This window comes from Pecten maximus, chromosome 13, assembly GCF_902652985.1.
Source record: "Pecten maximus chromosome 13, xPecMax1.1, whole genome shotgun sequence".
Lineage (NCBI taxonomy): Eukaryota > Metazoa > Mollusca > Bivalvia > Pectinida > Pectinidae > Pecten > Pecten maximus.
In genome coordinates this window covers 31,825,827-31,841,928 of record NC_047027.1, presented here as the reverse complement: position 1 = coordinate 31,841,928, position 16,102 = coordinate 31,825,827, and the positions used below count along the sequence as shown (strand labels likewise).

The following is a 16,102-nucleotide window of genomic DNA, read 5'->3' as shown; positions in this document are numbered from 1 at the left end:
CTTTATTTCAAAGTTGACAAAGATATGTGTTAACTAATATAAATGGAATCATAATTATAAATTCTTACTCGGGCGTAATAATATTTTAGCTGTCTATCAACAGCAGTTTATTATTTCAAACCTCTAAGTAAAAGCATCAATTTAAAATGAAAAATCTATATCAGCCGCAGACATACATTTCTGATATATATGTGATATATTCTATTCGCCGCCTATTTAAATAGGATATGTCAGCGATGCTTTAAATGCATTTTAAAATATCGAATGCGTTTTATTCCAAAAATTGAGACGATGTCTCATAATAATTAATTAGCGAAGTTCATTTAAAAAAGAATCAATTAATATGAGATAAAGATAGACACAGAATGGGAAGAGTCAAGGTCGAGTCTGAGTACAAGGAATGTCGGGTCTATTCGCACTCGGGGACTTATTGTTCAATTTCTGTGATTTACTTCAAAAACCACAGACAAAACTTTCATTTTCTAAAAAGTGAAAGCCGTCTGACATGAAGATGACTGGACCATGGTCAAGCCCTCGGGCCATTCCGAACAGCTAATTATTTTTTGACCGTAGTATATTGAAACTTTCACTGTACGACGTGAAAGGCCCTGCCCCCTACAGCGCTCAACAAGTGTCCGGAGTCATATTGACCAATCAGAGCGCGCCTTACTGATGCGGTCGGTTACATCATTTTCACACAATACTGACCGGTGTAGGGTGGGCGTTTATAATGTCCAGCCGATGTCCAGTCAGTGATAATGGTCAGTAGGAAGGTGAAAGGGTAGTTAGTAAGTGACCACTGCTGTAATAATCGCTGTCCGGAGGCTAACTGACCACCTGAGAGAAAGTGCTGCTCGAAAAGAAAACTTTTAATTTGGACTTTACTTGCTTGGCTGCACTTAGATACTAAAAAAAAAGATTGGTGACTTTAGCCATTTCTATTTGGAATTTAATGGACTTTAGAAGGAAAACAAATTTGGTGACTTTTGAGAAAAAATTAGATTAGTTTGTGTACAGTTAAAATCGCAATTCCAAACCTCTCTGGGGACATTAAGGAAATTTATTTTTTTAAATAATGTCTTATACAAATTTTGTCATAGCATTGTTTTGTCAAAAATAACTTTTTAAAGAATATACAAACTTACGAAAGAAACAACTAAAAGTTAAAATGGATGCCTGTGTGTTAATTCCGGAGGAGTTTGGCCTAGTCCTAACGCTGCATCCGAACCCACAAAATGTTTTGGAGATGTTCGTCGACATTTGGAGTAATGTGCACATACCATCAGGAACGACATTCCGTCCGGATCAGGGCAGCGTCCGACTCGACAAGTTAGAAATCTACACCAAACTCGATTCCTGTGATGTGAGTAACTTTTAACTCCTTATCAAAGAGAAAAATTGTAAATGCAAACAAAAAAGTTTAAATTACAATTAATATATATATTTTTTTTATATCTGAATATTACCTGAATCATTTCTATTTAATTCAGAATATCTTCTAAATATTTTTAAAAGTTTCTTTTAATTACTTCTTATGAGATCTTTCTACTTTAAAAAAATGATTTTTATTTATTTTACAACAATCGTGAACGAGTTATATCAACTCTATAGGATTATCAATGCTCTAAGAAAAACACTTTATTTTTTCTATAATTAGGATACCGTCCTGTAATTAAAATTAATGAAAGCGGCACGAGTCTTCACTAAAACTCAAATTGTGATTGTAAAATAAAAGTTATGCGTCTACGAACTACAAAGGGAATTCTTTAATTGAATACTTCTTTTTGGAAATAACCTCTTTATTTTTAACCGAGGTGCGATATACAAATTGTGACATAAATTGAAATGCGTATACAGGATCATTCTGCATAAGTCAAATTTCTACTGGACGAGGACATTTTCGTAAATCTAATGAGACATTTTTTTTCTATTTCACAAACATAAGTTTTGATATAGACTTAAATTGTAATAAATGAATGATATTAATAATCGTGCCTCGGATCATTTAAGTCACAAACTAATTAGGGGAATTATAAAATAATGATAGATGCATATCATTTTAATTAATTGTATGTAATAATTGTCACCCCTGTTTAATTCTAATTAATTGTTCTGTTTCTATTTTTTTTTCGTCAGACTATGTATTATTTTGATATAATTAATGTAATTAAGGTCTCGGCCGTAAAGCGAATCTGTATGTATTTTGATGGTTGTACTCGGAGTAAGTATCTATATTACTGGGTACTTAAGGTCTCGGCTGTAAAGCGAGTCTATATGTATTTTGATATTTGTACTCGGAGTAAGTATCTATATTACTGGGTAATTAAGGTCTCGGCCTTAAAGCGAGTCTGTATGTATTTTGATATTTGTACTCGGAGTAAGTATCTATATTACTGGGTAATTAAGGTCTCGGCCGTTAAGTTCAGTGGAGAGTAAGTGTGATAATAAGGGACTCTAGCTGTCTTTTGTTTTTACTAAAATGGACAGAGATAAATCTGTACATGTCTTGATATTTTTATTATTGCCTTTGTGCTCTATTCAACATGTAACACTCTATATCTATCGCTATCCTAATCTGTTACCGAAGTTTTACGATATTTGATCGTTTACAAATTGATGATATTGAGATCGCGGACATGTCTTTAAGGTGTTTGGTGGAAAAAAAAAGAAAAGAAAAGAATAAAAATAAATCAAGAAGATAAATAATAATTTCAATTCAATAACCACCGAAACAATTTGTGTGACCCGTACTGAGGCTGATAAAGCTCGCTACTTGTCCGCGTTAATTTGTCCGTCATCGATGATCATGTTTATAATAAAGACTTATTACGTATAACACACGTGTTCCTCTGATCTCCTTTCATCTTTCGTTTCGTTTATCATCTACGGCGAGAAATTTCACGCTATTTCTACTGTCTAAACAAACATGCAAAGCACGTGTAGTATTCGTTTACGTGACGTCACAGCCCTCTGATGCTGATTACACCATACTGCGAGGGGCACGCCCACAGCGATATCTGGTAGCAAAATACACATACCGACCCAATCCGAGGTGGATATACAGTTTGATTAACCCGCTAATCAATGGGTTATTATCACACGAGTTAATAAATGTTTATTGATCTTGTCGGTATTATAAAGGAGTTATGGTAAGCGAGACGAATTGTATCCTCAAGGAGGAATTTCTGATAATGATATAGAAGTATAGATTTTCAACAAAAACTCCACCACCCGATAACCTACGGGTTATACTGTATAGACGATTATATAAAAATTCTTTGTGCAATAAAATGTTAATGCATTAAATTCTACGTCAAACTTGATTTCGAAATATTAATTCTAAAAAGGAAGCAATGTACGTTTAATATTTTAATATTATTTTAAATGTTTTATTTGGACATTTAAAGAACCAAGAAAAAACAAAGAATATTCACAATACCATCGATTTCTTATTCATGTAATAGGTTTACGTGAAAAGGCTGAATTCACTAAATATTAAAGATCAGGATCTATAATTACTCTTCTTCAAATTAGTGATACTAAATATTTGTTAAACATATTGATTTGAGAGGCAAATCAGGAGCGTTTGTGACCTAATTGTAATACCTAATTGATGTAAGACAAATATATTTCGTTTTTTATCACAATGCACTACAAAGCCGTCGTTAATTACCTACAGTCGTCTGTGTAATAATGAGGTCCATGACAGATTTATCTGTTATCTGTATCTGGGGATAAAAAGGGACAAGACAGCATGTTAGTAAGTCCCCTCGGAGTCAATCCTTCCGTCTTAGGGATCCTGACTCCCTAGGGGCTATGACACGTGCACAATACTACCTAATCTAGGTCTCGCTCCCTCGGTAGTGACGCTGTGGATTATGAGTACAAAACCTCACAGCTCTCTATCAGAAGGTCACAGTTCAGTTGTAAAGTCATTGATGAAGGCAGAAAAGACACGTCATCTTATTTTTTGACATCTTTTGTACCTTATCAATGGACTATTTCTGAAAAATCCGTAATCCGTGAAAACTTTGGTTCCTGGATTTAGAAACCATATCGCAGCTTCCTGTGAACGTGACAAGCGTTGTTAAGACTGTCACTTTCGGATGTCTTGTAACACTTTGGCCCTGACACGACACTTTGGGTGTTAAAGATGGCCGAATGTGTCACAGTAACACAAATATAAAATGTGCTGTATCTTTAACAATAGAAACTGATTTTTGTATAGTCAATGAACGGCAAGAAATTTAATTATTCATCGCGGCTCCGTGAAGCGATGTTTAGTTTAAAAGTATTCGTTACTACAGATACATTGTTAATAAGACATTATATTCAAACTGTTTTAACAGAGAACAAAATTACAGCCTATTAACTATTTAGATCTGTGATTTTAGTATTGCAAAATACACTTTATAAATGTTGCGCTTAGAAATGTATCGTGAGATTCTTTAAGAGAATCCTTATCGACATAATGTGTTTCGGTATACGAAAAAAATACCTGATTTCTTTTATACATTAGATTCATTGTTTATCGTTGAGAATAAGATCATATGAGTAAGTAGACTTAACACTTTGTAAACAGCAGTAGGCAAAAATATACTTTTACTCGATATCATTATGACGGAAGCGTTTGATCTTTGACCCCGCAGGGGCCATAAAGGGGTAACTGGTGACGTCAAAAAGGCACCCCCGAATCATAGCCAGTTAGACTGATACAGGCTTTATTTATTTATGTTTTATGTCCTTTTCTATCCGAGAGTTTTATGTCGGTTATTTACTTCTCTGGTTTGTGTAGAATTTATTTCCATCCATGAGTAAATAATTCTTTACTATGTAGGTGTATTATCAATAGTCGTATCGGATTGGATTCCCTTTATGGGCCCCATTTTACCGTACACAATAAACAGTTGTTTATTTACCTACGGTTTCTCCAGGTGTAAAACTGATCCAGGTATATAATCATTATTTACCTAACGTTTCCACAGGTGAGAGAGATACTACAGGTATATATACATACCCCAACGTAATACAGCGGCTACATTAGCTTGGTAAACAGTGACACCCCGTAAAACAGATGATACGCCCTTCAAACAGTGTTTAACAAAGCCAGTATTTACTGGGGATGGGATTAGGAACAAATACACTGTCTATGTACCGATCAACACTTATCTCTAATCCTCAAATATACACAACTATTTGTCTTCTTACATATTTGTTTAGTGTAAAGGATAGCTACCGATCGATACAGTAAACGTTCTTCTTCTTCTTCTTCTTCTTCTTCTTCTTCTTCTTGTTTAGTGTAAAGGAGAGAGAACGATAAAGAAGCGGGCTTCGTTGTTAGGAGGAGTATGGAGCTGAAGGAACGCGGGGCAAGGCGAGGCGTGGAGGAGGAGGGGAGGGGGGGGAGGGAGGAGGGAGGAGGAGGAGAGGAGGAGGAGGGGGAGGAGGAGGAGGAGGAGGGGGGGGGAGGAGGGAGGAGAGGAGGAGGAGGAGGGGGAGGAGGAGGGAGGGGGGAGGAGGAGGAGGAGGAGGAGGAGGAGGAGGAGGAGGGGGAGGAGGGAGGAGGAGGAGGAGGAGGAGGAGGGGGGGAGGAGGAGGGGAGGAGGAGGAGTGATTGGGGGAGGAGGAGGGAGGAGGATGGTGAGGAGGCGGGTTTGAGTGGGTCTGATCTGTCTGGTAGGCTTGCGGTAGGTTACTTTTTTTCGGCTGAGCTCTTCTTCTTCTTCTTCTTTCTTCTTCTTCTTTTCTTCTTCTTTTCTTCTTTTTCTTCTTCTTCTTCTTCTTCTTCTCTTCTTCTTCTTCTTCTTTCTTCTTCTTCTTCTTCTTCTTCTTCTTCTTCTTCTTCTTCTTCTTCTTCTTCTTCAATCGCTATGAACTATTTAAACTACCGTTCAATAAGAGCAGTTTCCCTGGGGAGTTTATAATCACGAAACAGGTGACGGAATTTAAAATCCGGACGTCTGTATTTTAATTATCACCACGGGGCCTGATAAGATATCTATAAGTCTCCCTATTATCGGCGGTATATTTGTCATTCCTGGTCATCATCGATTTAAAGTTTAACATACCGTAGATTATCCGTCTGTAGAGAGTACACGGATTCTTCTACGTAATCCAAACATAACTGTTTATTTATTACTACAACGGAATATGTATCTGTTTAATACAAATCCTATCACCGTACACAGGGTTAAAGACCCACGTGTCTTTTGTTTCAAATGTAAATAATACATACATTAGTTTGATATGCTTAATTTATTCTATTCTGAAGTGAATTTCAGAGACACGAAAGCAGTAAATCATTTTCTATATACAAAACCTTATTTCAAAAATCAAATTAACGACAAAGGAAAGTTAGACATTTGAATAAGTAGTTCGTTAGGTACAACTTTATTTATTTTTGAGATTTTGTTTGTTATTTTTTTTTTTTTTTTTTTTCAATTTGCCATTTTTTTTGTTTTGTCCACCATTGCGATCTCTCCTTGATTACTCATGCATGCTTACTTTATTATCGGACCGACCTGTTACCGTAATTTACAGTTTGTATATTAGGTTTTTTTTTCTCGGTGAATTTTCTTTCCGTACATGTGTAAAAAGGTTGTTTATCGCTACAAATATTTCCCCTTTAAGGTTGATACCGGAATGGTATTTGTTGCATTGTGTGCACACCACGTGGGGTCACGTGGTCGATTGTCGGTGAAGAGGTTCGTTAGCACCCATTTGTCACGTTAGGCCGGCCCACGTGCGATAATCAACCGTTAATGAAGTGGTCGCAACACCCTTCAGGTGTGTCCTAAAAGTGAGAACCCCGCGCCGTGACGGACCATAATTACGGACGTGGTTGAACATCACTTAGTGCTTTAATTATAGCAGAATCTATTCAGTTTACCTGACAATTATAGGGTGCGTACAGAAGTTATAAACACTCTGATGTTGTATGAGGTTACATTACGTATCTCAGGGAGTTATCTTTAACCACTAACCAGCATTTAATCAGTAAAAATGTCTACCGACCCCGAAACATCATGATTCATGTGATCTTTTCCAGGAAATATTACTGAATCAAAACACGACTAGATTAACGAGATAAAAAGTTAAAACAATTAAACAAACAGGGAGGTATGGTACAGAGAATCTTTATAAATATAAATACAAAACAAGGAGGGATACAGCATTCTAGAACTTAATTAAATAATAAAAAAATCATTCCTTACGAAGTCAATGGTCAGGTCCCTACAATCCCTACATGCATCAATATCTTGCAATTGGTCGGTTACAGAAACGGGCGCGATATTTTGAAAACTAAAACCGTTTTAATCTCGGTAAGAGATTTGTCGTTAGTGTAGTTATTAACCAGTCTGTGTCTGGTCAATGTATAACGACATGTAAATTGATAATGTGGTGATGTTTGTAACCCGAACGTATAATCATTTATATCTTACTGCTGTAAACACTTGCCCTTTGATAACGTAAGTCGATAAGGAAGCACGTGCGAAGTACTAATAACCGGAACCAAGACTTAGCAGATTACGGAACTTCGTCGACTTATAGCACGGTCGTTGTGCAACTACAGTTCGGTGTTTTTTTCTTTAAAATTGAACAATAATGAGAAGTGAAATATTGGTGCGATGTTATAGTTTTGGGGAAAACAAGTTTTTGGGTAGATTGTTTCATGTGGTGGTGCTCAAATCATATACATGTGTACGTTAAAATACAATCTTGATCTCCGCCCCCCCCCCCTGTCCCTCGGGTGACCCCCGGGATGCCGTGAAGCCCTGGGCCCCCTGTCCCTCCGGTGACCCCCGGGATGCCGTGAAGCCCTGGGCCCCCTGTCCCTCGGGTGATCCCCGGGATGCCGTGAAGCCCTTGGCCCCCTGTCCCTTGGGTGACCCCCGGGATGTCGGGAAGCCCTGGATGCCCTGTCCCCCGGGATGTCGGAAAGCCCTGGATGCCCTGTCCCTCGAGTGACCCCCAGGATGCCGTGAAGCTCTGGGTCCCCTGTCCCTCGGGTGATCCCCGGGATGCCGTGAAGCTCTGGGTCCCCTGTCCCTCGGGTGACCCCCGGGATGTCGGGAAGCCCTGTATTGACTAACCTAGTGTTATATATAGGTCCTATCAGAGGGACTATTGTGTAGTTTACCACTCAACCTACCCATCACCTCGTGATAAATGGTCAGTTCGTGTAACAGGAAGCACTGACCAGTCAAACTGACCGTCACCACTGTTCGGAGCCCCATAACTGACCATTGAAGTGCCCAATGACGCATTGCCAGACGTAAAGCGTTTTACTGAATCGGTTACACTTAAAATAATGGCCGGGAATGGTAGGCATAGTTACTCTAGAGAGAGGGATGGCTATTGAGAGCTGGCCAGATAAAAAGCGATTTACGCGACTGACTACTTGAAATAATGGATCGTCCACGTAAGTCCTCATTGAGGTTGACATAATGAAAGCGATACGGCTCTCGTTGACTGGCAATAAAGTCTCATCAATGTTTAATTAAATTGTTGTAATGTTTGAGGCGCACAATCGAGCCTCCTCAACAAAAGAGTTCCACAGTTGTTATGGCGGTGTTAATTGGTTGGCATTGTGTAACTCGGCGCAGCGCCAGTGCGCATGAGTGGTAATTTGTTCTTTTGAAATCAAATCCGCCATGAATTGGATGAGGCTTACTAAAACCCGGACTTTGAATGAAATTTTAAATCGGTTGTACTCGACAATAGTGGACGCTGGTCAGCTGACGTAACTCGAGGAGGACACACGACCACCACATCTGTTACCAGTGAACACAATTTTAGTTAACATTATGGCGTCATAGGGGCCAGAGAACCAGAAATCTATATTTGTCCCTCCCGTGGAGACCTGACCCATGTACCGCCCCACACTGACCGCCACATACAGCTGTTGTGTGTCTCAAACCACAGGTCAAGTACTGACCGAAGTGTCTGTGCAGTATTTAGGCGGGATGAAAGGAACCGCAAAGTGTCTTGAAAGAAAACAAAAACAAAACAAAACAACGGCAAAAAAAACAACAAAAAAAAAAAACAAGAAATATCTCTAAAAATGATAAACGGCATAGTGTTAATGCTGGTGGTTATAATGTAAAACTGCTGGTGAAATAAATTAACGAACTTATTAATAAATGCGTTTCAGTACGGATAACAAAATTATATAAGTTTGAATCATTTTTGGTGATAATAAGACTGCATTTGAATCAGGAATATAATTTTATTGATGTGTCATTTTAATAGATACGTCAACTTATTCAGCTTGCATTCAATCTTAATTTTGTTTCGTCTTTAACTGCATATCTGCATATCTGCATTTTGCATTTACCGCTACATTGACCTATCACATACTTCATCTTGACCACTTACGCAACCTTTCGCGTCATATCCGGGACCAAAAGAAAATTATACGAAAAACAACGGCATTGTATCCTCTTTACATACAGTACTTAGAATATGTTTTTACATGTATATGGTTAAAACGTAATTCCTCTGGAAAATCAACCCTTCTAAAACCAGGGAAATTTTAAGACAAGGTCTTCATGAAGTAGCCGGTGAATACCTCACTTTATTACATTTTTACCAGTGAAATATCAAAAATCATTCATTCTATAAAAGTGATATTTTTCACTAGTGAACATATTTTTCACTAGTGAAAAATATCACTTTTGCTGATTTGACCAATCAAATTAATGATTAGAAAATACAAAAATAATTGACCAATCAGAAAGCCCGACATATATGTCAGCACCTGGACAGGGGGAACTACTTTTTTTGTTTACAAGTTATCGCTGTAGTCCTAGTTAGCATACGGGGTAGGTTTTTCGTTGATAAAAAAATGTAATAAACAGAATATCTAACAGTGTCTTCAGTAATACCAAATATATTTCTGCGCACTCGTGAAAAATATCAAAATATTAGCCCCACTCGTGAAATATATTTGGTATTACTGAAGACACTGTTAGATATCCTCTATGTACATTACAGATATTCCAGATAAAATGACTATGTAATGCTCTATTTACTTTTCTTATTTTAGGAACTAAAAACTATATATATATTGATTTTCAATCAATGAAGTTTTATATAATTCCTAAAAACGACTGTTTAGTATCAACGCATCACAGCATTGATTAATGACGGCCGAGTGACCAGCACGTGCTAGGCCGGACCCCGACATGATAGCCTGTGGTATTATCTGGGTAACAGGTTGTCCCCCTCCTCACTCGTCTCTCTATGATAACAATTAGCAGCACTAACTGGTCGGCGCGTGACCAATCGAGTCAGCTGATAAACGAGACTCCGGACAATCCGGCCGTGGCTACTGTCATGTCCATCGCCGTGTTTGACAGCGGTCAGCAGATTAAAGTCTAATAAATTTTCCATTTCTATAAAAGAATTTTCGTGTTGAAGACGAGAGTGCGCCTATCATTTAGACAATTACAAGGAGTCTTAACGTGTTATTACAATTGAAAAGAATTAATTTTCAGTGTCTGCAATTTTTTGATAAAGGGAATTGTAATTCTGTAGTATGTGGAGGAATCTGATAGCCTTGTGTTTAGCACCAAACGGAAACGGAGTTTGATTTGTACATAGAAGTTATTGTCAGGCGACAAGAATTAGTCTGTAATTTACATCTCTGAGGGGACGAGTTTGATCACTAACATAAACACATAACTGTTTCGGATCATTTGATATCTGATGCTATTTCTAATCGTTTTGTACTTCATGTTTAATCCGGTGTCGGATTTGACAGTAAAATTGTAATATAAAACAAACCTATCGTAACCATGACAATAATATTTATTTTACAGATACGATACAAGTTCGGCTGTTACGATGAAATCATCGATGTGGAGGAAGCGTCCGTCCGTCATTGTAACTGGATTCGTTTTGTCAAATCTTCATCAAACGTCGACGACGTCAACTTTGTGGCGGTGATCATCAAGGGCGAGCCAGTGTTCCAGGCGATCAAACACGTGACTCCAAATGATCCAATTATCGTCTTCTTTGATGCTGAAGAGGAAGCTACGAAACCGAAACCGGAAGTGGTGTCACAGGAAATACCGGAACAAGAACAATCACCGGAAATCGGTAAGTTTAACCATAAAGAGTGGGTTTTGTTGATTAGGCCCGGCTCTGATGTGTCCTTACCGCCGATTTGTTAAGTAATGGGAGGCGTGGTCAAAAGTAAATGGAGATAATTATAATCTTCGGTATCAGATATGGTCGTTCAAATAATTAATTAAAATTAATGTGTGATCGGTTGATTATTTCAGTTCCAAAAGAGGACAGAAAAGAATTGATATCGCCGATGTCCCTGGACACGAGTGCAATGTTCACGTCACCAATCACACGGGAGGATGATTGTCGGTCAAGTCTGAGTGACGTCATGAGTGAACAGGAAAGCGATAAATCAGATCAGGTATGTTGTTGTTTTAATAAGGATACACTACGTCACCTTAAAGAGCGCGTGATAAAGTTAATTAATAACAAACTCAGATGTTTTAAGGATATATCTGTGACTCCATTCAGTTTACATGTTTACCCTGATTTTGTATGTTACTGGTGTTTCTCGGAAAGTCCCAACACGTGTAAATTTATAATTTTAATTTCAGACAAAAAGCGAATCTGACACCACTACCAACAGCAGTCCAGAACAGCTAGGCCTAGTGACGTCACGGATCGGCAAGCGGAACCGCGAAAGGACATGGCTGCCGTGTGAGGTTTGCGGGAAGAAGTTCGACAGACCGTCACTACTGAAACGACACATGCGTGTACATACAGGTATGTTTATACCGTCACTACTGAAACGGCACATGCGTGTACATACAGGTATGTTTATACCGTCACTACTGAAACGGCACATGCGTGTACATACAGGTATGTTTGTACCGTCATTACTGAAACGGCACATGCGTGTACATACAGGTATGTTTGTACCGTCACTACTGAAACGGCACATGCGCGTACATACAGGTATGTTTATACCGTCACTACTGAAACGGCACATGCGCGTACATACAGGCATGTTTATACCGTCACTACTGAAACGGCACATGCGCGTACATACAGGTATGTTTATACCGTCACTACTGAAACGGCACATGCGCGTACATACAGGTATGTTTATACCGTCACTACTGAAACGGCACATGCGTGTACATACAGGTATGTTTATACCGTCATTACTGAAACGGCACATGCGTGTACATACAGGTATGTTTATACCGTCACTACTGAAACGGCACATGCGTGTACATACAGGTATGTTTATACCGTCACTACTGAAACGGCACATGCGTGTACATACAGGTATGTTTATACCGTCATTACTGAAACGGCACATGCGTGTACATACAGGTATGTTTATACCGTCATTACTGAAACGGCACATGCGTGTACATACAGGTATGTTTATACCGTCACTACTGAAACGGCACAGGCGTGTACATACAGGTATGTTTGAACCGTGGAAACATTTATTTGGGCTTGACAACAAAATCTGTCTGATTATATTTGATGGATTCCGTCTTTTATAAAACAGGCCTTGTATATAGCTCATATAATGGTCGACATCAATGATAATAGTCAACTTTAGATAATTAAAATAGATAAATAAAAACACTACCGTAGATTGTGTTAGCGTCACCTATTCTTGATTTTGGCTAAATTGGTTTTAGGTTATGATTATTTCTACATTGTAAACAATACATTTTTTATCGCAGAACAATTATTAAAGGATTTTGCAGGAGTTGATTATCTTACTATCGCCCTTCTATACAGCAAAAGCATTAAAAAACTTTTGTTAAAATTGTTCTAAATCAATGTTTTTTATTACTAATCTTTACATATTTTACATTTTAAAGCTAAAAAACAAAACAGCATGTACAGTAAGGAAACAAAATCACATTTTAATTGAGAGTGAAATTAAATTTTATCTTATTTTCAATTGTAGGTGAGAAGCCCCACGCGTGCGATGTGTGCGGTAAGGCCTTTTCCACGTCCAGCTCACTAAACACACACAGACGTATACACAGCGGAGAAAAACCTCATCAATGTAAAATCTGCGGCAAACGTTTTACCGCCAGCTCCAACCTCTACTACCACCGGATGACGCACAATAAGGTAGGTCACTCTGTTCATACTTCCGGTTAATGTTTGGTTGACACGGGAATAATTTTATTTTGCAAGATGTAATTTAAACAGACTGCTGACGGTAAAGAGGGTAACAGTTATCTGTTTTGAAAGTCAGAATATTTCAATTAAGAAAACAAAATGGTAGTCAGGTTAGACCAGAAGAGCTGTTGTATTTGCGAAATATATACCAATACTTTTGTATGATTTTTGCATACTTTCGATTCATATGAAATGCGTTTTGGGGGATAAAATTTAACATTATTCTCATTTCCACAGGAGAAACCCCACAAGTGTACTTTGTGCTCCAAATCATTCCCACCCCCGGGGACCTCCGAAGTCACATGTACGTCCACAACGGTTCCTGGCCATTCAAATGTGACATATGTAACAGAGGATTCAGTAAACAAACAAACCTTAAAAACCACCAACTACTACACTCAGGTACGTACAGATGTATAAAACGTCACAAACATCGTCACGACAGCGTGATGTGACGTAACAATCTGTGACGTTATATCTGTAAATCAAAAAGTGAACAAATCGGCAAGTGTGGATCTAGGGGCGACATTGTTTTACACAAATGACACAAAAGAGTTCCCAAATCTATGTTATGTCCGTCTTTGTTCATTCTATGTTTTAACTTGGACCGTGTTCTTTGACTTTTATACAAATTCATCGTGTTTTGAAGACAAAATTATACTAAAGGTATTATGTATTCATATAATGGTATGATGTAATAATGTAATATTATAATGTATTTATATAATTTTATGATGTATCGTTATAATTTTATAATGTATTCATATATTGTTATACTATAATGTAAAACTTTTTTTTTTAGGTGACAAACCACACGAGTGTTACCTTTGTGCCAAGAAGTTTGCTCTCCAGTGTAATCTCAAGACCCACATGAAAACTCATGAAAGTAAGCATCGTCTATTCAGTCATATATTCCAAATGGAATTAATTACAGTACATTTGTTAATTTCAAAATGAAGAAAATCATGAGGAAATATGCTAATTATATGGTACAAAAATGTCAACTTCGAGTGAAATAAATTCATGAACTTTCACCTCTGAATTATGTCAGTAAACGCCTCCGTGACTAACACGTAGATATACGTATATATGTAGACTTTAGGCAGACAAACCTGTACGTTATAGACTACTTTATATAACACGTACTTGACAATGCAATATCCGGAATTCAGAGTCCGTCCATGTCACTTAGACAATTACATATACTTCCGGTTATCGACCAGACGGATTATATAAATAAGTCATTACTCATCGTTTACATTTTCTTTCAGATGATACACAAGATGAGTGTGTACGGTGCGGAAAAGCCTTTCTAGGATCCAGCACATCGCCCACTCGGCAATGTTCGGAATGTATGAAACCGGAAAATGCCGAAAATAGCCGAAAAGTGCGCAAACAGTCATCCGATTTCAGTATATCAAGACTTACACAGTCAACACCAAAACGTTCATTAGACTCAGATCCAAGGACACTTTCACAAGACTTCCCAAGAGAGCCGTTAGGGAGTCCATCGTTTGACAGATCGCCACCATTCTACTCCCCAAAACTGATGTCATTTCCTGTATCTGCGCACGCAGCACTGTCGCCGATCTCGCCACAAAACGTCTTGTCACCCCGACATCGTGGATTCTCCCCGATTGTTGTCCGCCATTCTAGTCTGTTGAGCCCGTCCAATGAACACATGAACATGTTTGGTATCCATACTGACCAGAGACATAGTTACGGAAGTGACGTCATACCTCATAGGCCATTCTGGACCGGAAGTCTAACCCATGGATATTGAAAACGATCTGCTAAACATTGTATGTGACTGTGGATTCTAGTCAGAATCGATTAAGCCTCACTGTCATTCAGACTCTTGTGTGTTATAAACCTAGTCTCGTTAAGGACGATATTTTGATGAACACTTTTGCGGTCTTTGTTCCTGATTAACTGGAACTATTTAACATTGATTACGTGATAAGAAGCGAGGACTCTATTTTTAAAGAATATATTCCGTGTTTTGTATTGTATGACATGGCAATCCTAGGTCGAGTATATCTATTGTTCGACGCTACGACAATATCAAGTGTACCGTTTTTATGACGTCATAACGGTATGGTAGTCTCAATTGACTTATTGTATGTCGTCACGGTTGCCCCAAGTGACTTATTGTATGACGTCATGATATTCCTCGGTGTATTTCTTTGACACAAGAGGAGCTGTGCACACCTTACGCAAATATTTGTACATAGTTCCAAATTCGACTTCGCAACAATTGCATTTAGTCATGTGATGTGTATAGACCACGCCCAACTGTGATTTGATGAAGTGTGAATATTTTTTTGATGTGCTTAAGATGTCGGCCAAACTTTATGTTGTAATCTATCTCGTATCTCTCCTTTTCTGTCTCTTCTTACTAAACTTTTCTTTGTCTTTTGTAAATATCAATTTCTCGATCCGTCCATTCCTCGACTTCGTATTTTGTCTCTTTCGCTTTAACCACAAATATCTCTTGTCGTGAGGTGCCTCTCGGTTAGCCAGGAGGAAGAATATGCAAAATACAATGAACATATCACGTGATCATATTACATATGATCACATGATCAAATCGCACACATATGACACATGATCATATGGACTCTACTGCAATCCTGCACACACATACACACACATACACACATACACACACATACATATACGTGTATATGAAGGAATCGTGCAATACCCATTGTATGTTTCAAAGAAAACTTTAAATATTTGTGCAATTTATTTCCAGATGTCGATGTTTTAGAATTCCATGGACATTGTTACATGGTTTTCTCCCATTGAAATAAATGATAAATGGACTGTTATCTATTTGTTTATTATATTTTACGGTGACAATTATAGCATTGTTCGCAGAGAAATGTAAGGTTTCACTGTGAAAACGAGT

At 38.0% G+C, this 16,102-nt stretch overlaps 1 protein-coding gene across 1 annotated transcript; it reads left to right on the top strand.

Annotated features, from left to right (window-relative positions):
* Positions 1-737: 737 nt before the first annotated feature.
* LOC117341174 (zinc finger protein 436-like) lies at positions 738-16,022 on the top strand. The gene is given in 9 exon segments (XM_033903018.1): positions 738-1,363; positions 10,824-11,103; positions 11,289-11,434; positions 11,628-11,796; positions 12,968-13,137; positions 13,426-13,465; positions 13,468-13,590; positions 13,991-14,074; positions 14,460-16,022. Coding segments are annotated over 9 exon segments (1,719 nt in total). The 5' UTR covers positions 738-1,168; the 3' UTR covers positions 14,972-16,022.
* The last annotated feature ends 80 nt before the right edge of the window (positions 16,023-16,102 follow it).